This window comes from Talaromyces atroroseus (genome assembly GCF_001907595.1).
Source record: "Talaromyces atroroseus strain IBT 11181 chromosome Unknown scaffold_14, whole genome shotgun sequence".
In the NCBI taxonomy this organism is placed as follows: Eukaryota; Fungi; Ascomycota; class Eurotiomycetes; order Eurotiales; family Trichocomaceae; genus Talaromyces; species Talaromyces atroroseus.
Genome location: NW_017971446.1, coordinates 26,826 through 49,912, shown reverse-complemented (window position 1 = coordinate 49,912; position 23,087 = coordinate 26,826). Strand labels below are relative to the sequence as shown.

Here is a 23,087-nt window from a genome sequence, read left to right as displayed (position 1 = left end):
TGTACAATTGGTATAATAAAGTATCTATATGTAAATATACACACACTCATAACTTCGTATACTTTACAGTGTATGCTCAAAAATCAAACGTAATCAAAACTGAAATCCGTCTCCTGTCACTTCCTCTCTATGGGAAAAGAGCCTTCCCATCATGACCTGCGTATGGTCTATTAAGCGCTAGGTGGAGGGAAAGCAAAGCTGGGGCCGTGTCATACCGCGACATAAGGTGGGTAGTTGGTTAGTTATTGGTCATCCTTGCTCGCTCGCTCAAACCAGCCACCAATTTCCCAATTCCCTGGTACGTATGTAAGTGCCTCTCTCTCAGTGTCAGCCTGCAGCCCGGAGAGAACAGAATTGACACGTCGAAAGTCAATTGGCTTCATAATGTATCCATCAAATCCAGTGTCAACATACTTCTGCGCATCTTTTTCCACGAGTGATGCTGACACCGCAAATATTGGGACTCGCCCGAGTGGCTTGGCCTTGTCAGACATGGTGTAGTCAGGGTAAGATTGTTCAAATTCTCGAATCATCTTCGTCGCATCCATACCGTCCACGATAGGCATCTACAGTAGTCGTTAGCATCTCAACTCTAGCTTTATAGTATCTGTGTTATACAAACCTGAATATCCATCAGAATCGCATCAAATGCCTTTGAGTTAGCACGGTATGCAAGGGCACATTCTTCTCCATTCACAGTCAAGTGTACCGTATGTCCACATCTTTCGAGCCGCTTCTGCACAATTTTGCTGTTCACCGGATCATCTTCGGCAACAAGCACATGTAGAGAATCAAGCAGAGATAGCTCTGATCCTGCAACTGGTGATGTGATCCCTGTGTGAGAAGTATCGGACATTATAGCCACGGACGTCGACCTTTGTCGAGCAAGCTGTGGGGGTGAAGGCGGTCTTTCGACCTGTGTTTCGTCTACTCTCAGAGCTCTCAATGGTATGCCCGAATCTGTGACTGCTTCTTGTCCAGGAAGAGGAGGGGAACCAAGGGGCATCATGGGACGCAGGTCGGTCTGTTGAGGAAGACCAAGAAGAACTGGTGCATTTTCTTTTGACGAACTGGATGCTGATCGTGTCGGTGGGCTAACATCGAGAGTTTTTCTTGCAGCATCAGGGCTGGGAGGCTCCGGCTTTTTCAGTTCTGGCGACTCGGCTCGGGTGTTAACAAAAGTCGGTTCTTGTATCGCGCTGATGAGACGATCGGCTTCGCTTCGACCACTACGAGAACTGCCAAAACTGCCACCACTTCGATTACTCTCTGCGCTATGTCGTCGCTGGCTGCTCTTGGGACGTGTGTTGCTATCAACCAGCATGACCTCCCCCTCTGTCAACGGCGGCGTGGTCGGGTTGTCTGCAGCTTCTGGACCTGCTACTTCCGCACCAGCAGACCTCGATTCATCCGTAGGCACGGGGAACCTAAGCATAATCTTGAAGCGACTGCCCTTTCCTTCTTCCGACTTCACGCTCAATTGTCCATGCATGTTACGGATAATACGAGCGACCAAAGCTAAACCAAGGCCCAAAACACGATTGCCACCACTTCCTTCCGCTTCGTGATTCCCGTCGTCTTTGTCGTAGTAGTAGTTCTCTTCTTCAGAGGACACTTGCTCCAAATCTCGAAAGAGTGCGTCGACCGTAGTCGGCGACATCCCTGAGCCAGTGTCGTGGACAGCCAATTCGATCTCCATTGACCCATGGTGATCAGGTTGAGCCGCATTACGCCATATATCGACGTATATGTGTCCAGATTCAGTATGCTGGATAGCATTCGAAATTAAGTTGACTATGACCTGGCGAACTCGGCGCTGGTCGCCAAGAACAGACTTGGGAAGGCCCGGAGATACATTACAGCTGTACGTGACGTTTTTCCGTTTGGCCTCGCCTTCAAACATCTCTGTGGCCTCTCTGAAAGTATCATGGATATCAAACACCTCGTCTTTGATAAGATTCTGTCCCTTTTCAGTGTTGGTTAAATCGAGCAAGTCATTGATAACGTAAATTAAAGACTTGGATGCAGAATGAGATCGGGCAAGATTATCGCGAGTTTCAGCATCCAAGGACCCTTCCAAAGCTATCTCTAAGTAATTGACAATAGCATTCAGAGGAGTTCGGACTTCGTGAGCTGAATTGGCCAATAAGAGTTTGGTTAGTTGAGTGCTCTGCATAGCCGCCTCTTTTTGACGCCACACTTCAATGAATTTTCCATAGACGAGGCAAAGAACTGCCGCAGTCTCAATGTCTGTTTCTGTCCACTCTCGCGAGCGACTCAAAACAGTTTCACGCCAAGTCTGGAAGCTCTTGCGAGGTTCTAGATAGGCAGCCGTCCCTCTTTTCATTTCTTTTTCATACGGGTTGCCCGCCCACTTGATTTCTGTCAACTGCCCACGTCTGAAGAATACAATGAAGTCCCGACCTCCAGCAGAGAGAGGTACATAGAGCAAGCCCGAAATATGCTTGAAGCCGGGAGGATAGCGTAGGTCAGGGAAGTCCTTGATCACATCCTGAGATGCAAGTACGGAATTAAGCTGGCGCAATTTGAGGTATTCCAGTAGAGCTAAGATTTCTGGCGTATGAGTTAAACGACCCAGAAGTTTAGTCTCATCACGGATTGAAAGGGCGCCATAATCCGCATCGAACAGCTTCAGAAGATCATCGGACGAGGCGATGATGTAACCTGAAGGATTCGCTTCCGTGGGAACGGTGTTGATCAATTTTCGGGCCTGTAGACGGGATGTATAGGACAGTCTCTCAATGTTGCGAGAAACAGTGTCACCGATCAAGCGACACATTTTGCGTATTGGAAAGGATACTCTCATGCCCAGCCCTCCGTACGAATGACAAGATATTAGGCCCCACAACTCGTTGAAAGCGGTCACACTGATAGACATCGAGGCGCGTACATCCATGTGAGCCAAATACTTGATATGAATGGGAGACATTGCTCTCAAGTATGCATGTGTCATATCTAAAGGTGTCTCAAGATCTTTCACGGCTCGGCACACAAGACGCGCAGTGCTCATATCGCGATCATATAGCAACCTGACCTTATTGATTTTGTACAACTCCCTGGCCTGTCTTGGAATATCAGACGCCGGAAAATGTAACCCTTTGTAAAGATCTTTGGTGGCTCGAGGATCTACGAGTTCGGCGACGACCAACCCATTCCAGCTGCTGTCGAACTGATAAATCATGACACGATGAAAACCAGTGAGTTCTTTCACCAACCCTGTTGCCGTGTTCAGAAGCATATCCAGTGTTGGGGCGGCCGAGAGTTGCTCTTGAATTTGCGACAAAATATTGAAAACCTTCATAGCTGCGGCTTCACCCTTGCGCCTTCGAGCATTCCGCAGAACTCTTAGAGGACGACTCATGTTGACCGTACTAGCCGCAAGTTCTTCAGGTGTTGGATCAATTCCTAAGGTATCAGAGGGCTCCTCGGGGGTGGTTTGTCCCGAGACATTCAACGGAAAGATTTGATCATCCTCAAATTCGAACTCACAAACGATGAGGTTGTTATTTGCATCATTCACATGCATCGCACACCAAAACTTCCTAGTTTCACCCTCTGGGTTTGCAATGGACACTATAAAAACCTCAGGTCCATGAACTCTTGGGTCGCACGATTCGTCTCTGATGAAATCAACGTGGTCGAGAAGGTTATCCTCTTGTTCTTCGGTGAGTATATCAGTGAAACTCTCCAGAGCAAAAAGTTGCTTCGGCGTGTAGCCTAACAAAGCCGCCGAATTCTCGCTAACAATTCGGACAACCAGCTTCCCTTCTCTTTCCTCTTCCAGTGCAATCAGGACGCCGAAACTTTGTACGGCACCCGGAATATGGATCGGCTCATCTTCACAGTATTGAAAATTGTCACCGTCGCGTCCTGTTATGATAGCATGGCCCGCCTCGGTAACAACATGTTGAAATCGAGAAGTGACCAAATCTGGTTCGCCGTGCGCCACCGCTGTGCTTCGCGGAGGATCATCCCTGGAAACGGGGACGCCACCATCAGTGCTTGACGTGAAGCTACTATTCCCGTCGCCCGAGATACTCTCGATCACGGGATGCCGTGCGCTCTTCCATATTTCCTTGTTGTCCTCGACTATACCCACCGCGCCTGCCGACTCAGGAGGCGAGCCCTCATACGTCCGTGTATGCTCTTCTTGCCCCCTCGAAGCATCCCATGTCGTCTGGTCAATAATAGAGTATTCACGCGCGCCTTCCTTTATGGGAGACGATGACCTAGGAGGTTGTTGCTGCCATTGCGGGGGCGCCGCCTGAGTGGTTGAAGCGGTCGAAGCCGTCGGGTCAACAGAGATGACGGACCTAATGGGAAACACGCGGTCTGGCTCGTCGGAACTGAGGTCAGGAAAGTGGGGGCTCAGGAAAGCAGGCAGAGGTTGGCTAGGATCAGATGGCGAGTCCGACGTTGTGGTGGGAAAATCTGGAGGTGCAGCTGGAGTGGGATAATCCCTGGTGGTGGGAGGGCTGTGGGATGGTGGAAACGCCATTGGTCAGGCGATCTGACTGTTTGAGGATATATAGGAGGTATTGGTATAAAGAGCAGGCTTGAGCGAGAAAGCGAACTAGCTAGGCATGAGGTATGGTGGCGGGGGGGGGATACTCCGATAAGAAATTTTTCAGCACATCCAGTCAAGCGTGAATCGGCGACGTTTCGCAAAGGATACACACAAGGAATGAAGCTCGTACACGTTATCTGCGTCGCGTTAATCAGACCGTCGGGGCTATTCTCCGAGAAACAGAAGGAAGGGCGTCAAAAATAAAAGTCGATGTCGCTGAAGTCACCGGATTAAGTAATGATTATTTCTTAGTGGAGCGCCCCTCACAAACGACGCCGCGGGGGCTCGCAGACAGGGCAAAAGAATGCGGTATGTCGCACAAGGAGAGTTGTTTTCTCAGCGGAAAAAGAAGAGGCAAGCAGTCAAGGCCAGTGCCTCTGGTCAGAGGAAATGGCGACAGTTGGAATTAGAGAGGGGAGGTTAGTTAATATAGTTAGTGTGGTGGAGGAAGGAAGCAGCGGCGGCAATTTCCCCGGCGGACTCCATACTTTGGTTCCTACATCTGGCAGCTAGGTACAGAATACGGAGCCACACACACACACATACGAATACATTAAGTATGCATATATATATCTATACTGTTTGTTGCTCGCTTGTACGGGTTTACCAGCCTCTCGTCGTTAGGGAAGGACAGCAATCAGCAATAGCGGGGAGATTTTGTTCTCAATGGCATGCCCCGGAGCAGGGCACGTGACCGCATTTGCCCGGACTCTCAGTGGTCAGTTCACTGCTCACCATTATTAACATATCTGTCCAGTGTCCATGCTTAATTTTGAGTTAGAGCCGGTTGGATAAAGTTAGCGTGCATCGAAACAAGATTGAGTGTGCCGCCCGAGGTGGGGCCAGCCAATCATAGAGCCCCCTATGTGTGATAGCGGGGCAGATTCCTTTTTATTTCCAGCCAATCACAGCTTGAAGTGTTCGGAGTAGTGTCACATGACCTGCAGGTTCTGATTGGTTTTTCTCATTCTCGTATACATTCATTATTCTAGTTAGTTGTTAAGTAGTCACAAGGAAAAAGGTACAGTAACCCCGAAGCGCCGAGCCGATGTCAGTCACTATCCATGATGTTTGTTTACCTGTAAATACCGCAAATCTACCTACTACCAGGCCACCCGCAATGAATAAAAAATTGAAAAAAGCGAACAGTTAATCATTCAATCCCAGCGCCGCCCGTATATCGAATCGTCCCCTCGAACGGGCTTCTGAGCCTGTCTCCGTCTTCTGTCCTGGGAACTGGGCTGGCTGGAAGCCAACGACCAGACATCGCCGGTCCGCGAAGAACTGTATTCTTCATACCCATCGTCTTTAGAAACAAGCAATTTCGTCTTCTGCGTAAGGTCGGGTGCATCCCGCTCATCGTCGAATCGCGATTCTGCATCACGGCCAAAGAGCGCCATCATGTCACGCAACCCGAGCTTGCCAGCAGCCATTTTGCCTTCGATAGTGGCATTAGCGAGTTCGCGTTTCCTTTCCTGAAGATCTAGAATTCGCTCTTCGACACTATTCTTGATCGTGATTTTGTAGATTTTCACATCAATCGTTTGGTTGAGTCGATGGACGCGGTCGATTGCTTGTTCTTCCACGAACTAGACGAGTCCGGTCAGTGATAATGCTTTTTTCTTTTTTTTTTTTGGAAACAGTAGACTACAAGACTTACCGGATTCCAGAATGGCTCCAAAATAACTACTCGACTGGCAGCAGTCAGATTGAGACCCAATGACCCCGCGCGCAAACTACATAACAGAATTCGCGTGCTAGAGCGGCTTCGTAGCTGGTTGAGACTGGCCTCTCGAAGATCATTTCTCATGCTTCCATCGTAACGGGCATAACCGAGATTTGCGTGTTTCAGAAAAGGTTCGATTTTGTCAAGCATTGTCGTGAATACCGAAAAGACAATGAATTTATATTCCGGTGCCTCTTTTCTTAGGATTCGCATCAAGGCTCGGATCTTGGTCGACGGAGCCATTTCGAGTCCGCCATCGTCTTCCCCTTCGCCGTCATCATCCTCGTCAGCAGATTCGGTTGAGCTCAAAACGCTGACGACCTCATTTGCGTCGTCTTCGGTGTCAGAGTCCTCGGACCCGATCCATTCTCCGCCCTCGGCGTCCTCATCATTAGAGCCTCCGGCTTTGCCTAGATACAGTGACGACGGTCTCTGATTCCTAGGAACAACCCAGTCTCCATCGTTTTCATCCTCATCACTGCTATCTTCAATGACTCGTCGGTTTCTTCGGGCACGAGCCTCGCGGGCCTCGGAGGTATGGTTTATGACTTTCGGCTTTCTGTCAGTGTTGCGCCTCTTTTTCTTGGTCGTTTTCAGATCAACTCCCAAGTCCGCGCATTCGCTGCACCTGCTAGCTCCTGTTTTAGATTCCGCAACCGTCAGATCTACCTGGCAAATGTCGCATTTCTTGCTGACAACACTAAGGCCACCAAAAAGATCCGCCATTTTGTCGAGATCCTCGTCCTGTTTCGAAGCCTTGGATTGTTTGCCGTCGTTGTTTAGCAAAATATCCTTGTCTTCAGCTAGGTCGCTTTTGACGAGGTCTGGGTGGTTGCACGCTTGACGGAGCCGGAGCAACATGACCAATGCACTTGCGTAATCAAGTTTAGATCCCCCCATCATTTGGGACAATCTTCTATCTGTTCGTTGCTCTAACCGCTGGTAAAAGTCATTCTCTGCTTCGGTAAATTCGGTTTCAATCTTGATGACTTCACGCTTGACGATCTGGAAGCCGGTCGAAGATTCTTGTTTGCTGCCATCTTCCGCTCTTCCCTCTTCGGGTTCCAGATTATTGTTCAGTCTCAAGACATCTTTAGTTCGTCGCTTCATGAAAGCTTTCAAGTACACCTGCAGGCGTTGGATAGCGAGACCGCCGCGTCCATTGTTGAGAGGCTGAGTGATTTGCTCTCTCCATGAGCTTAGTTCGTCGTAAGGCTGAATGCGCAGAAATTTGATCAGACTTTGTAATTCATCCAGATTATTTTGCAATGGTGTGCCCGTGAGGCACCATCTGTATTGCGCATCCAAAGCACAAGCCGCCTGTGTCGCTTTGGCATTTCTATTCTTGATCGTATGAGCTTCATCGAGGATGATACGATACCAGTGAACATTGAAACAACCACCTTGTCCTTTCCCTGAAGCCGCATGTTCTGAACTGAGTGTGCCATATGTTGTGATGACTACGTCAAAGTCCTTCAAATCGGCGCTGTGTTTGGCCCGTCCAGTTCCGTGATAGACACATACTCTGAGTCGATGGGATTTTTCAATCTTGTCTTCGATCTCCGACTCCCATTGCTTGATCAGTGCGAGAGGGGCGACAATTAGTGTGCCTTTGCCCACTCCTTCTGGCAATTGTCTCCTAGAATCTTTTCTCTCGCCGTCTTTAAGCTTTGTCTGATCGGAAGGTCTAGGATTTGTGAGTATTAACGCGATGGACTGGATGGTCTTTCCTAGTCCCATATCATCCGCAAGAATGCCCCCCTTTGGTAAAATGCCTCGTGTTTTCCTTTGCCCGTTTTCCTTGTCACACATCCAAGAGACACCTTCAATTTGATGTGGCAGTAATTTGATTTTAAGTCCCTCTCTGGTGCCATCATCGATTTCCTCCTCATCCTCATCTTCTTGTTCAACTTCCTTGTTCTCATCCTCGTGTTTTGAGTCAACGGAAACTTGTTGAAACTTAGCAGCCAAGTCATTGATATCTGCCTCGACCTTCTTCTTCCTAGCTCTCGTTCTAGGCTTATCTTCCTCATCTTCAAAGGCACCTTCTAGCAGAGCCTTTATGTCTTCCTGTGCCTTGACTGAGTCGATATAGGAATATGTATTTGCAGATCCGAATTCTTCTCGCTGAGTAGACCGAAGTGCAAAGTTACTCGAAAATCCGTCTTCATTGCCTGTGAGATCCATGAACTTCTGTAATGTCTTGGAGGAGTTTGACATTTTTGCTGGAGGTGCTGAAGGCTTCGATGAAAAAACAGCAGGCGGTGCCTGCTTCGTGGTCCACGTGAATTGTGACGGACGCGGTATTTCGACGACATGGTCATCTCCCCTGAAAGACGCGAGAGATCGCTGGGTTGTATAGGTAGATGGAATGACCGGCTTGAACGGATCAAATGGTTGCTTTGATGTGCTCTTTTTAGGGAGATCCGATCCATCCGATGGCTGGGACGGCACGCGGCTTGGAGGACGGTGATGCTCGGCACGGGGACGGTTGTTCTTGGGAATATTGAAAGGAACTTGCGATTTCGATTGAATCGACCGTAAAGGAGTCGTCTTGCCAAACTCTGGATTGGTGGACGGGATATCTTGTTTCTGTTCGTTTGATTTCCACGAGGACAGCGGCCCCTTTGGAGGGTTTACCTCGTGTACCATTGTCCGTATATTGAGTCCCAAAAGTCTAGAAAAGACAACCTAGATCATCGATTATTAGGACGGTATTTGTGTTATATATACGTAAGGGAGAGAAAACTCACACGAATGAACCGGTGTTTTCTGTTCCCAGGTGTGCCTCCTCGTTGTTCTTGCCCCTCACTTGGGGGGAAGTTGGCTGTCCGCTTGTTGGAGTGCAATCGGTCAGGCTTTTGAGCGAGCAAGGGAGAGAAAACCACTTGTGCTTAAGGCACTTGCATAAACACGCGCACTTCGAGCCAGCAACACGGCAACCAAGGATGTTGCTTGGTGTTTAGAGAGACAGCGCCCTAATTTTCTGATTGTTATCGATACAGTCCTTCACCGCCTGCCGCACGCTACCACCTGCCGCACGATTTTATGAGTATATACAATATAATAATTTGAAGCTTTTCAACACCATATAATATTAAATAATTAGAAAATCTATGGAGTAGTAGTGAATCGGTCATGGAGAATCTATTAAGCGAATCAATTAGTCGCGAAAACGTACTGGAAGGCGTATTTGGCGACCGCGACGATTTGTTGTCGGAATAGGCTCATCAGCATGCTCAGAGGCCTTAGAAGCTTCAATCTTGATAAAATTTCCTGGAAAAAGGTTCTTTTGCTTCATGGAGTCCGCGGAATCGATTCTATATCATTTTGAAGCTGACGATTAAGCTGACGTGTAAGATTTTTCTCGGCTTTGGGGCGTTGCTTTTCTGCTGCCACATTTTGACGGATTTTTCTCGATTTTTTGCGAATCTCAGCTTTCTCAGCCTTCAAGCGCTCTTTTTCCTCCTTTATAAGCTGTTTTTGAAGCTTTTTATCCTCTTTTTGAACCTGCGCGTCAAGAATCTCTTGATCTTTTTGAACTTGAAGATCGCGTGCTTGCTGAACTTTTTGAGGACTAAAAAATATCACACCACCATCGTTCTCGTTAGGAAGAGTAAGTAGTAAAGGCTTCCTCCAATTATAACGCTTTTGCTCATTAATAAGAGCTCTTTCTAGGCCCTCACAACGCATTTTAAGCAGAGTATTCTCAGTTGCAAGAGACATCATCGTACCGTTGAGCTTCTCAGCCTTTTGATCATAAAAATCAACAACTACTTCTTTTAGAAGCGATCGAATGCGTCTCCAATCTTCTGCTTTGAGTATTGAAACTGAGGATTCACTAGATGATGGCCTGCTTTCCAGTTTCTTCATAAAACGTTGTAAAATGATCTCCGGATTGAATGGGCATAAACCAGTATTCTTAAAGCCAGATTCAATATTTTGAGGCGTAAAAGATGTATTCCAACTACTCCAAAAGAGCCGAAAAAAGTCCTGTTTTCTTAGACGACTGTATCCTTGACTTTGATATATAAACTGTTCCAATTCGTTGGAATAGGCCCGCGATAAGGGCGCGAATAGAGACACGTCGAGAGGCTGCAAAGTATGCGTTGCATGAGCCGGAAAGATTCCTAATAGAATCCTATTCGAATGGCAATAGTTTATAAACTTCATATTGAGATATGAGCCATGGCCATCAAGAATCAAGAGTCGATATCCTCGTCCTGCCTTTTTTCTAGTTTCTTGATCAAATATTCGAACGAGCCATTGGAATCCTAGTTCCTCATTCGTCCAACCGCTTTCTGAAGCCGTAAAGAAGCAAGTATGCTCTATAAGATTAAAATCATCAAGCCAAGATTCTTGAAGATTGCTGGATTTGGCCATATAGATTAGGCCTGGAGGAAGCATCGTTTTATCAGCACAGATGCAAGCAATAGTTGTAATCCACTCTCGATTTCCATCCTGAATATGCTGCTTAAGCCCTCCTTGTTCATATTGACGCCGAGAAAAGACTCTTTTTGATCTTGACGTGATTCCAATCATAAAGCCTTTCTCATCCATATTGTAGATTTGTTCCGGTTTAAGGTTATATTTCTCAATCTTCTGGGCTAAAAGTTCGAAATATAACGAATATTTGAGCGCCGAATCTGCCTTTTTTTCTTTGCACGTCAAGGCCTAAAGAATAACGCAAGATCAGTTGATCAGAATGAGCCTTGATCCAGCGCGTAACCCAGTTCTTGCCAGGTTCTTTTCCAGACAGTTCTTTCGCAAAATTATTGAGCATTGCTAACGTAGGTGGAATACCACGCTCCGTCAACGTATTAATCCATTTTATAAGCTCAGTAGATTGCTGCTTATTTAATCATCGCTGGTTGTCGTACTGCGCATTGCGCGAATGCTGAATCACATGAAATCTTCTTGACAGCGTGGAACGCCCAACGCCATACATTTTTGCAGCTTTAGTAATATTGATCTTTTCGCCAGAATCTAGCGATCTCAAATATGCCACTGCCTCATCGATTGGAGCCATTTTGGTGAAGTTATTCGAACATATAAAATTAGTATAGTTTTGAGAAATCGTGCGGCAGGTGGCGGTGAGGGACTGTAGCGGATGGATTGCTTGGCTGCGGGGTGCCACAGCAACGCCTGGCGCTAACGTATCATTTTACTTTTAATTCATTCATTGCTAAGTTAGTTAATCATTATTATGACTTCGTCCGTTATTGTATACTTCCAAACTCGGTGACTCAATACCGCAAAATATATAAAAGAAAAAGGGCCATGCAAATGCCACAATACCAATCGTCAAACGCTGTCAAGTTGGAAGACAAGCAACGATGAAAGCATACCATGTATACGCCATTCTAGACTTCGCCAGTTAGACTTCTGAGCAACTCTGGCACTATCTCACTGGCATCACCTTCAAAAAACCAATCACCTGGTTCCAGTCCATAAACCCCTCCGGGAGCGTCATTACGGTCCATGTTGACAACTGCAATGCGAGCACCCTTTTCACGTGCAATGTCAACATACCCAGCAGCAGGCCACACCTTGGAACTAGTGCCTATGACCAGCATCAAGTCTATTCGGGGCGACGATTCTATCCACTCATCGATTGCCCTGAGAGTGTGCGCAGGTAGGCTTTCGCCAAACCAAACGACTCCCGGCCGAAGCAATCCTCCGCACTCGGGACATTGCGGCAAGTCTTCTACCTGCAGAGTCGGTAGCGGAACGAAGGGGTCTGATATATCCAATTCCTCCTTTGCTAGTTCCTGGTCGTTCTGGGCCGATGCCATTGCTTCATACATCGTCCTGGTTGCTTCTTCACCAGTCTTGTTGTCTTTTGATGGTTCGGGTCTTACGCTTTGAGTTGGAATTGCGAGGGCTGGGACAAGCGGGTCTGTAAAGTCATTCTTTATTGAGTAATTGCAGTAGAAAGAAGTGCATCGGAAGTCAAACAAGGAGCCGTGAAGCAGGTGTAGTTGCTCGGCTGAGTGCTCTGCTCTCGGCGATAATCCTACATTGTAACGTGTCAAAAGGAGGTTCAGGTAGGAAAAGAACAGGCTCAGAGCAAAACCCGGTGCACAAAAACATACTGACCGTCCACATTTTGACTCAATGTTACAAAATCTTTGTTCTTTTTTGCAAGTTGAGCGAGAGCATAATGTGCCCGGTTTGGTTCGGCTTGCAAGGCCATATGCCTCCGGTAGCTATAGAACTGCCACACCAAGCTTGGATTCTCCTCAAATGCTTCAGGCGTTGCGAGTGACATAGCATCAAAGGTTCTCCACAAGCCACCGGCACCTCTAAACGTCGGAAGGCCAGATGACGCCGACAGCCCAGCACCGAGCAGAGCCAGGATTCTTGTGCTCCGCTGGAGATACTCAGCGAAAGACTGGAGATCCGCTGCGGGGATTGGGGGCATGGCTTCGACCGGTGGCGTCAATCTGAAGTTTGGTTAACTGGCTCAATGCTGGCTTCTTTATCGCGATGGCAAACGAGGCAGCATTTGTCGAATGCTACTATATCCTGCTCGGCATCTCAGTGTACAGAGATGGGAAGAAGAGGGGTGGTTGTTGTACGACTTTCCTCTTAGTGCTCGACTACCCGATTCCTCGTGTGGGTATTCTCAGATGGGGAAAAAACCAAGAGACTTTCGACTGCCTGGCTATTAAACGATCGCACAGAATTGCATGAAAGAATGCAGCGAAGGGCTTGTCAATTGTGAAGCGAGTCACAGAGATTACGGATCAGTAGATGCCTCAGGCGCGTTAGCCTGCTTGTTATTTCCCCGCACCCCGCGTCAAACATCACTTCGGTAAATACACATCAATATTTAATATCTCCAACACTCAAAATTCCAACAATTTTGCTTCATCAATGCTGCTCCTCTTCTGGTAGTTTAGCACCCACAGCTCCCAATGCATACTGCTGGCTCTGCTTGCCGTACTCATCAACGTAGGACTTGATATACTCTGGGACAGCCTCTACTTTGTTGTCAGGATTCGGAATTGGATCGCCGAGCACCTCGTATACAGGGACAACACCTGTCCAAACGCGAGTGACCACCTCTTCATTTCCATAGTCCTTCTTCTCGTCCGAAGCGCCGCCATCCCGAATCTTGCCGCTCCCTGCAACAATCTTGACTTTCAAGATCGAAGTCGCGGCGATTTCACCTTTATCTGGTGGAGTGCGGCTGTTGTCCCATCGGGTTGGAACGACGGAATCAGTGATTAACTTCAGAGCCCATAATTTTTCTTCATCATCGGTAACCAACTGGGCGTAGCCATGCAGGACAGCCGAGCGATAATTGTAGCTGTGGTTAAAGGGGGTGAGTGAGAGCACCAGTCCGTCGACCTTCGAGGCTGAAATGCAGACGGGCAGCCCTTGCTCGGAGCTGCGTGCAAGATTCGCCAAACGAGCACTAACATAGCCGTGGATGTAGCAGTCCAAGGGCTCGCCTAGGTCGGCGGAAGGGTACTCAAAAGATCCCATCTGTCCAATCATGGGTATGGTGGTCGGAAACAGGTCCTCTGGTCCCGGGCTGAACGAGACATGCAGCACTCGACTGTCGTTGATGATGGAGTGAATAGCCTTGACATCGTACGTTGCTAGTACGGGGTGGAATATATGAGTTAGCGGACGCTATAGCGGTCTGTGAATATGTATATACCTCGATGAGCATAACGCTTGACCGTATTCAGGCTCTTTTTTGGATAGGTTAGTGTTCGGCCCATGGTCGCGCTGAGTAAACAAAAAGTAGATAACTATGGGTGAATATATATGTATATATTGCTTGACTGGGTGTCAGGATCAGTGCTGAAAAGATAGAGAAGTCGTTGGAGTGTCCATCAGTATTTATACCTCACGCAAGCCTTAGCAACGACAGTTCCCCAGGTATGACTCCCGATTATACTACAAAACAACATGAAGTGAAGCCTTCCCATTGAGATGTATTGGCTTGGGGGCTGCCTGCTTCTGATTGGCCCGCAGCGCCGAACTGTAACTGCGGCATTAACGGACAATGGAGACCAGATTGGCCAATCAGCGTCGGTGTGATTACTCGATAGCATTTGACTGCCTAAAGGGGCCTAGCGGCAGGCGCTTGACAGTGCTGAGCCCATTGGAAAGTCCGTGAGAGGCAACTGTTTGCGCATCTACTTTCTTCCTGTTCCATAATCACCCAACATGTTAAAACGCACGCCGCATCTGCATTGGCGTCGGCATGCTATATCTCACATTCGGCCTGGCAGCATTCGCTTCCGCCCATCGCCGTCGAATCGTTCTTATGCTCGCGTTTGGAGCTTCCTGCGATCCAGCAGGACGTATGCCTCAATCTCCGCCGCGGAGCTGCAATTCGGCCAGCCTCTACATGAAACCCATCCTCACTTACTAGAGCCTGGCGAATGTACGTTTGAGTATCTGGCCCCGTGGCTATTTCTATTTGTCATTCTCCACGCCCTCTTTTTTTTCTTTTTTCTTTTTTTCTGAGACTGCCATATGCTGAGAGTGAAGGTAGTAACACCAGGAATCACCGCCCAAGAATACGCTCACCGCCGTTCAAGACTCGCCAATCGATTGCCTAAGAATGCAATTGCCATTGTGGCAGCGGCCGACGTGAAATATCGCGCTTCCGGCGTTTTCTACGAATACCGCCAAGACTCAAACTTTTTCTACCTCACGGGTATGCACGTCAAGCTCTTACGAAGAAACCAAGTGATTATAAATCTAAGATTTGGGATGATAGGTTTCAATGAACCGGGCGCACTGGCTATTATAAGTGAGTAGACGATGATGGTATATGGATGTTCTGACGTATGCTGATTGATGGTAATATGGAAACAAAAAGTCAACGATGGGTCTGGAGATAATCATCTTTTTCATCTGTACGTGCGAGAGAAGGACCCCAAAATAGAACTGTGGGAAGGTGCTCGATCGGGCACTCAGGCTGCAATGGATGTGTTCAATGCGGACGAAGTAAGTAACAACTTATCCATACATGTAACCAGGGCAGCATTAATGATGGGCCATAGACCGGTGACATTGAACGGATTAAGGAGCTTATACTCCCAATTTTGTCAGAGACAACGGAGATATATACAGACATAAGATCTCTCACTCCAGCAGGTTCCTCGATATCTCGCTATCTATACGGCAGCGAAACACAGTCCGAGATACAGAAAGTCATTAAAGAGCATAAAGTCAGACCTCTTCGCCCAATATTGAATGAATTGAGGACGTTCAAGAGTGAGAGTGAGGTAGTAAATCTGCGACAAGCTGGACGAGCCTCAGGACGAGCATTCACAGATTCAATGCGCCAGCACTTCACCACTGAAAAGGACTTGTCCTCATTTCTGCAGTATCAATTCCAGGTGAACGGCTGTAGTGGCAGTGCTTTCGTTCCTGTTGTTGGAGGAGGACGGGTATGTGATAAAACCAACCCTCGGGACTAGTTGCTGACCGAAGACAGAACGCCCTCAGCATCCACTATACTCGGAACGATGACATTTTGCGGTAAGTGGTACTATTTCACGCATACGGCGATTGAATACACGCTAACTTATATCAATAGCGATGGAGAGCTTGTGCTTGTGGACGGAGGCGGCGTATGTATTGTCCTTTGTTATACCGGCTTCGTACCTAATAAATGCGGCAGGAATACGGCGGCTATATTTCAGATATAACGAGGACATGGCCCGTGAACGGCAAATTTAGTGGACCGCAGCGGGACCTGTATGCAGCCGTTTTAAATGTCCATAGAAGTTGCGTGGCCCTTTCTCGCGAAAGTGCAGGTTTATCCCTCGACCGTCTTCACGGGATTGCAGAACAGAGTCTCAAGGACCAACTGCAACAGTTAAATTTCGATGTCTCTGGTGATGTATGACGAAACCAGACACTGATCATGGAATGCGCACCCGCTAACATTATAACAGGCCATAAGGACCCTATTCCCGCATCACCTGGGCCACTATGTCGGCCTCGACGTGCATGACTGTGCTGGTTACCCAAGAAATGTTATTCTGAAGGCAGGACAATGTATTACCATTGAGCCGTATGTTCCAATTTATTATAATCTGAACCGGGAGGGTGTAAGGGAGCTAATATTCGATAGTGGTCTCTATGTCCCTGACGACGAACGGTGGCCGGAGCATTTCCGCGGCATTGGTATTCGCATTGAAGACAGTGTCTGTGTGGGCGATGAAAATCCAATTGTGCTCACAACAGAGGCCGTAAAAGAGGTATTTCTACGTTTTCCTGACGAGCAAATATCAGGCGCTGACAACGGCTAGATCGATGACATCGAGGCACTGCGGCCGTAGACAACATGCCATACACCCAAGAAAAAGGAGAAAGGAAGAGCAAAGAGGGCCTTGAATGATACCCACCTCTCTACAACTGTATATATATCAGACACCGTGTAATCTATTGCATGTGATATGCACCCGATGTTGTTCGTTTGTAATCGAATACTGGTTGAAAGCTATCTGAAGAGATCTGATTGACACCGCTAGTAGTGTGACGCGTTCGACGTATTAGAACGAGATTACGCGGCACTTCGTGTGAGAGAACAGGCCGCCGTCTCCATTGCCATTGCAATTACCAACACGTAAGATCTCATTTTGTCGTTGCGTTGCAAACGACGCGGCTGATGTTGGAATGTGTTGTTGAGGGTACCGGGCTAGTCGCGCTATGGTTGGTTGATTGTCTGGGCGGCCTAAGGCTTTTCTGCCAAAACAACTCGCGGAGGCTCCACCAACAACAAGCTTGCCTTCCCGCTCCCTCAGATCTCTCTTCCCTCGCCAACCACACAGCTTGCTCTGCCAGGCTCTCTGCCTACACACACTGGACAGCAATTTACATCCCTCTCCTCGAGCACTAGCAGACTGTCGACTACGGACCAACCCTGTCAATTGTCTCGTCGTCTTTACATGATGGTTCACTAGATTCTCATTGATCCTTGGAGGGCGTGTGGTACATCGCGTGCTCCTCTGGTGCCAGTGAAGGGCACCCCTCCCTCGTTTGGAGTGCCTTTCTCTTTTCCTGCTTGCTATCTTTATCTGCCACCGGAATCTACTCCTTACCATATGGCAGCAGTATTTGTACCACCTTCTCCGCAGACTTCGTTCGCCATGTCTTCACGACGACCACCCCTCGCCAACGTTCCCAATGCCGCCAATTCTCCTCACCGGGTGAGTAACTCAGCTGCTGTCAAGCGGGCTCGCCCGAAGTCCCAAATGGACCTGGCTTTCGGTCAACCTCCCCCAAAAAGACAAGTCGTGGGCCACGAAGACATGGCCCTGGGTGTCGCTATACCGAAGCCTGTTCCCCAAATGACTATAGCCGAAGAGAACAAGCTATTTTCCCGGCGGCCTCGACTTGCTCAGGCAACTCCATTTGAGAAACGGTTGATGGCAGCGAGGGATCAAGAAGACGGACTCACACAACAACAACAACAACAACAACAACAACAACAACAAGCCAGAGCTTCAAAACAACAAGACAAAATCTCTGCGGAGAAATTGGATAATATCAGACAATGGCAAAGACACTACCGAAAGGCCTTTCCTGGATTCGTATTCTACTTTGATAGTCTACCTGCAGACGTCCGTAATAGAAGCCTTAGGGAAGTGCTGGCATTAGGCGCGGTGAGTGTGAATACCTTTTTCTCCTTCTACACCTGCTACCGCTCACCGTAAAACATTTCATGAAATATTTGTACTGATGACGTCTGTCTAGCGCGAGGAGAGATTCTTCTCCCGAACAGTTACCCATGTTGTCACCTCGCGTCCCATACCTGAGGTCAATGTTCACGGCCCGGTTGAAATATCAGAGAATGATCAGCATTCCATTGAAGGTCCAATTCAAACGGTCAATCCAGTCCTCCTGGAAAGAAACGACAATCGAAGAGATCAAGGGAATAATACCGACGTGTTGTACCGTGCACGCCAGATGGGCATGAAGATATGGGCAATGGAGAAGCTACAGCGTATGTTGGCAGCTATGCACGAACCAGATACTACTACCACATTTACCGGCGGCCGTACTGGTCCTTTAAATGTCAAAGGTCGTGGAGAGACGGAACTTTCCCAGGTTCTTCGAAACGAACGTTTGCATGGTCCGTCTGATCGCGACCCCTCTCAACTGATGAAGGACCTGGTTCTTTTCCGGGGTCCGTTTATTTATGTTCACGATGTAGACGAGAAGACGCGGCCAGTTATGGTGAGAGAGTATCCCAAAGTGGCAAAAAGACAGGATGGAACTTGGCCACAATTCCGCAGCGCTCCCCTCGGTAAATGCCCCTTCATTGAGGAGGGCCCGTCCGAGAAAGAATTCGCGCGTATGAAAAGAGAAGAGCAGAAGAATGCGGCTGCGGTGGAAGCTTCCGTCAAAGTAGAGACGGTCGCAGATGCTGAACAGGCACCACAGAAAGAGTGTGTAGGAGATTCTGGTCGACATGAGAATGAAAACACAGTGGTTCATGTGAAAGGTGATAACGCCACTGCGCCAACAGGGCCCACAGACACTCTCAAAGCATTTCCAGCCCGACCTGTTCCGCCTCGAATGAAGCCGATAAGCCATCCAGTTAAGCATCCGCTGAACAACATTGGACATTGGCCGATGATACGTGAGCCAGCCGCTTCTGGGATGCAGCCATCTAACGTCACCTCTGCGATCCGCTCGCAGATGGTTTCATCAACTGCCGCTGCTCCCGGGGCGAAGGCAGGATTGAGCAAGGAGGTACACGAACTGAAACGTAAAGTCCTGGAGAGAAGTAATGGGAGCATGACTGCTGGTACCAATACCTCATCGCACAGACCAGTCGATGCTCCGATGGCGAAAGTTGCATCTGGGGTTCCGGCTGGCTCAAAACGCCCATTAGAGAAGATGGGTCACGTCCCGGAGGAAGACACAACACAATCCGAAGATAATGGCAGCCACACCACATCAGCAAATGCAAATGCGAACGAAAATTCCGAACGGAGAGGTGCACCTCAGAAAAAGCCGGTCAAAGAGAAACAGCGTGATCCAAAGCCAGGGTACTGCGAGAATTGCCGGGATAAATTCGATGATTTCGATGAGGTATGTTTTTCTTTTCTCTCTTTCGGGCACCTTTTGGTAGTATGGGGCTAACGTTGGCATGTCTTTGATAGCACACAATGACCAGAAAGCACCGCAAGTTTGCGACAACGTTATCTAACTGGACTGAGTTGGATGCTTTGCTAGCGAAGCTCAAGCGTCCGGTGAAAGAAGCATACTAGATGAAGACACGATGGGTTGTGTTTGTGATTGTAGTCCCGCCATGCCATGCCATGTACGAGTGAGTCGGCTGTTCTATGGCTATTGTATTCAGAAATATCATCCTACTGGATTGTTTCCTACCCTGTCTTTCTGTTTTCCAACTTCGATTCTTTTCAAACTGGCGGTACTCATTTGCATCTTTGCATTCCGCTGGGACATTTTATGAGCATTTCAAGGCGTTTTCTCTTCTTTCTCCTCATATTTTAGACCCTCCTATACTCCATTTTCTTCTCTATAGTAGCTATACACAATGAAATCGAGTTGATTCTCTTTTAACCAAAGGCGAGGTGGTGGTGCGTGCCTGTCAAACGTTGCAGCCTGAACTTTATTTAGGGCACGGATTATTCGGCGCTTCCGGTCCGGACCGCTTGGCAGGTCAGCAGCTGCAGGCCCGCGCTAGTCCACATCAAGCAGAACGACAAACGGGCAACTGAAAAAAAACCGAAGATGCTCCATCCTACGCCGCATATACCAGCACAGTACTGTTGCAGTCGTCTCTACTTTGTCGCGCCCTTTAAATACCACGCTGGCCATCATGCGCTCTCTTATTCTTCAACTCCACTTGTCTTCGAACGCTCGAAATAGTGCTGTAATCAATCCACGCCACCGACTGTCGCAGCTTCTCTACGGGTGACATCATACTGTCCATACTGGTACATTTTAAATCTTCCATTATTTGCCCTTGCTACACCATCTCACGAAATGAATGCCTCTCGTTCGTTTCGAAGACTACCTTCTTCCCTGGGGGGAATAACGCGGCAACCCAGATATCTGCTGCCAGCAGCCTCTTTTTCTCATGCCCCCGCCGCAGCAGTGCGATGGAGCTCTCACGCTCCAATGGGACCCGCGATGTCTCAGGAGACACGCAAGCCCGTGACAATAACTACCTTGCGGAGCATGTACAGGAAGGGCGAACCAATTGCCATGCTCACGGCACATGATTTCCCCTCGGCACTTGTCGCTGATGCAGCTGGAATGGACGTTGTTCTCGTTGGTGACAGTTTGGCCATGGTGTCTTTGGGGATGAATGATACAAATGCGGTTACTCTGGATGACATGGTTCTACATTGTCGCAGTGTGACGAGAGCGGTCAGATCGGCGTTTGTTGTAAGTTGGCTAGGTCGTTTGATTGTATTTTCTTTTCCTTTTCTCAACGGTCAGCGGAAGACTGCAGTAGCTCGGCGTCACGCACCATACATGCATACATATATACACAGAAACCATGTACTAATCATTTCTTGTTTGTATGCAATGCAGGTTGGCGATCTTCCAATGGGATCTTATGAAGTGACTCCTCAGCAGGCGGTTGAATCCGCTATTCGCCTTGTCAAGCAAGCACATATTCAAGCGGTCAAACTCGAGGGAGGCGTGGACCTTGCACCTGCCATCAAGGCGGTGACATCTGCAGGAATCCCCGTTGTCGCACATATCGGCCTGACACCTCAACGTCAGAATGCACTGGGAGGGTTCCGTGCTCAGGGCAAGTCCGTCGCGGGCGCGCTCAAGCTCCTAGAGGATGCCTATGCTGTACAGGAAGCTGGTGCATTTATGGTTGTTCTTGAAGCCATCCCAGCCGAGATTGCAGCCATAATCACCAAGAAGTTACGCATCCCCACTATTGGCATTGGTGCCGGCCATGGGTGCTCTGGTCAAGTCCTGGTGCAGGTGGACATGACGGGTAACTTTGCGCCAGGCCGCCATCTCCCGAAATTCGTCAAGAAGTTTGCCAATGTTTGGGCTGAGGCTAAGCAGGGGATCGATCAATATCGTGCCGAAGTTAAAAGCAGACAGTACCCTGCAAAGGAGCATACATATGCGATTGATGGGGAGCATGTCGCTGAGTTTCAGAGACTCGTAGATGAACATGACTCTAAATAATTATCTACGTCGATGGGTTAGTCTATTTTGTAATGACGCCTTTTGCATATCTGTCCTTTTCGATGACCTTGCATCATAGCGTACCATACCAAACAACGTTCATACATATACACGTGTATACATATTTTGACGAATAGACAAAAGCTTGAATTATGCCGAAGTTGCTTATTCTTCGGCGAATCTTCTCTCCGTAGACATCGAGTATGTAATAAGGGCGAAAGAAAAAGAAAAGAGAAGAAAAGGGCAAACATATCCGTCCTAACAAATCAATCCGAAGAATCACCGACAGAAGCATGCTCTACATCAGGAACAACAGCACCTCCTGTAGAAGCAGCCAAGGCGGCCTTCCTCTCCCTTTCTCTTTGCCGTTTCCTCACTTTCTTTTCTCGATTCTTTTTATTCCGCTTCTCCGCCTCAGTCATATTTGCCGTCGCCGCCGCAGCAGCAAGAGCAGCGGCACGGGTACGCAAGATGATGCGGCGTTTCTTTCCCGGTTTCTTCGACTTGATCTTCTCTTGATCTTCAACTATTCCGACTGCTCCTCGTACTCTGCTGTGCTCTTGCTTTAGATGCATCACACGCCACGGCAAATGGCAGCCTGGTGTCTTTGCTGTCTGAGCCCAATGGAGTACCTCGCCACCCGTTACAGCGATACTTTCGAACTGTTTTCGCTTGCTTCCTACCTCTTCCATCTCTAGTGACCGAGTTCCGTCGCGTGCGGGTGATATATTCATAAGTTCCGGTGTTGTGAAATAATAGTCCCATCCTCGAAATGGAACGACGAAGCGGCCATCTTCTAGGGAAAGGGCATTGTTGTTATCGTTTGGCGTGGGCGATCGGAGTCGAATCTTAAGCTTCTGGGTCTTGATGCCGTCATCAGCTTCTGCTCTGGCATCAATCCTTTTATTGGTCACGTCTTTCTCGGCACTTGTGTTTGCATTCACAGTCGCCGCATCCGCACTCTTTTTATTAGGCGCAGTACTAAATAGACGGAATTCAAACTCCTGCTCATCATTGTCGTCTTGATCATCCCGATTATCATGAGCCACTGCCGCTGCTGTTACTGTGTCATCGTTGGCGTTGGCATTCCTTCTTCCTTTTCCAATATGATTCGTGTCTGGCGTGAATGTGTCAAAGGCCAAAATCCTTCCAAGTCTGGCACGTGCATCTTCATCGTCAACAACCGGAACTGTCTCTGGTGAGCTCCCGATTGATGAAGACGGTGAAAGTATTTCATCGCGACGGATTCTAAGGATCGGTTATTCGTTAGAAAAGTGGGGTTATGCAGAGGGCATTATATAAACAATACCGCTTGGCTTCTGGTAGTTCAAACATCAGTTGTCGATGCTGTGTGAATATATCGTTTGATCCGACAGTCCTTGTGAAGTGTAGAATTCCAGACGCAAATAAATTTAGAGAACGACACGCTTTGCCTTTTCGGGACTAGGAGGGGTGGGCATAGAAATGATAGAATATGCTTATACGCCCTCCAAACAGAGTCTGTAGAAGCAGTTGCATTGATGGATGGAACAAGAATTATTATCCTTGTAATAGTTTCGGCAGTGGAAGTTCTGGCTGTATCTGGTAGCATTTGCA

At 48.2% G+C, this 23,087-nt stretch overlaps 8 protein-coding genes across 8 annotated transcripts, besides 3 other annotated features; 3 read left to right on the top strand and 5 right to left on the bottom strand.

Annotated features, from left to right (window-relative positions):
- Positions 1-242: 242 nt before the first annotated feature.
- Positions 243-4,519, bottom strand: UA08_08380 (hypothetical protein; the record flags this gene model as incomplete). The annotated part of the gene is made up of 2 exons (XM_020263442.1): positions 243-566; positions 623-4,519. The coding sequence occupies 2 exons, from the start codon at positions 4,517-4,519 to the stop codon at positions 243-245; spliced, it is 4,221 nt and encodes a 1,406-aa protein (XP_020116352.1).
- Positions 4,520-5,745: 1,226 nt separating this feature from the next.
- UA08_08379 (hypothetical protein) lies at positions 5,746-8,966 on the bottom strand (the record flags this gene model as incomplete). The annotated part of the gene is made up of 3 exons (XM_020263431.1): positions 5,746-6,177; positions 6,249-8,001; positions 8,125-8,966. 3 exons carry the CDS (start codon positions 8,964-8,966, stop codon positions 5,746-5,748), a joined length of 3,027 nt encoding a protein of 1,008 aa, XP_020116353.1.
- Positions 7,509-7,623: a repeat region (Identified by RepeatMasker using a combination of RepBase library and repeat library created with RepeatScout).
- Positions 8,037-8,080: a repeat region (Identified by RepeatMasker using a combination of RepBase library and repeat library created with RepeatScout).
- Positions 8,967-9,763: 797 nt separating the features above from the next.
- Positions 9,764-11,347: a repeat region (Identified by RepeatMasker using a combination of RepBase library and repeat library created with RepeatScout).
- Positions 11,348-11,677: 330 nt separating this feature from the next.
- UA08_08378 (hypothetical protein) lies at positions 11,678-12,738 on the bottom strand (the record flags this gene model as incomplete). Its single annotated transcript, XM_020263420.1, has 2 exons — positions 11,678-12,330; positions 12,414-12,738. The coding sequence occupies 2 exons, from the start codon at positions 12,736-12,738 to the stop codon at positions 11,678-11,680; spliced, it is 978 nt and encodes a 325-aa protein (XP_020116466.1).
- Positions 12,739-13,190: 452 nt separating this feature from the next.
- UA08_08377 (hypothetical protein) lies at positions 13,191-14,050 on the bottom strand (the record flags this gene model as incomplete). The annotated part of the gene is made up of 2 exons (XM_020263409.1): positions 13,191-13,924; positions 13,987-14,050. The coding sequence occupies 2 exons, from the start codon at positions 14,048-14,050 to the stop codon at positions 13,191-13,193; spliced, it is 798 nt and encodes a 265-aa protein (XP_020116465.1).
- Positions 14,051-14,501: 451 nt separating this feature from the next.
- Positions 14,502-16,633, top strand: UA08_08376 (hypothetical protein; the record flags this gene model as incomplete). The annotated part of the gene is made up of 11 exons (XM_020263398.1): positions 14,502-14,721; positions 14,833-14,997; positions 15,061-15,093; positions 15,163-15,290; positions 15,347-15,736; positions 15,784-15,827; positions 15,886-15,919; positions 15,970-16,191; positions 16,247-16,365; positions 16,426-16,552; positions 16,604-16,633. 11 exons carry the CDS (start codon positions 14,502-14,504, stop codon positions 16,631-16,633), a joined length of 1,512 nt encoding a protein of 503 aa, XP_020116464.1.
- An 810-nt stretch (positions 16,634-17,443) lies between these two features.
- Positions 17,444-19,573, top strand: UA08_08375 (hypothetical protein; the record flags this gene model as incomplete). The annotated part of the gene is made up of 3 exons (XM_020263387.1): positions 17,444-17,959; positions 18,051-19,394; positions 19,466-19,573. The coding sequence occupies 3 exons, from the start codon at positions 17,444-17,446 to the stop codon at positions 19,571-19,573; spliced, it is 1,968 nt and encodes a 655-aa protein (XP_020116463.1).
- Positions 19,574-20,462: 889 nt separating this feature from the next.
- On the top strand, positions 20,463-21,491 carry UA08_08374 (3-methyl-2-oxobutanoate hydroxymethyltransferase; the record flags this gene model as incomplete). Its single annotated transcript, XM_020263376.1, has 2 exons — positions 20,463-20,720; positions 20,871-21,491. The coding sequence occupies 2 exons, from the start codon at positions 20,463-20,465 to the stop codon at positions 21,489-21,491; spliced, it is 879 nt and encodes a 292-aa protein (XP_020116462.1).
- A 266-nt stretch (positions 21,492-21,757) lies between these two features.
- On the bottom strand, positions 21,758-22,826 carry UA08_08373 (hypothetical protein; the record flags this gene model as incomplete). The annotated part of the gene is made up of 2 exons (XM_020263365.1): positions 21,758-22,739; positions 22,801-22,826. The coding sequence occupies 2 exons, from the start codon at positions 22,824-22,826 to the stop codon at positions 21,758-21,760; spliced, it is 1,008 nt and encodes a 335-aa protein (XP_020116461.1).
- Positions 22,827-23,087: the final 261 nt, after the last annotated feature.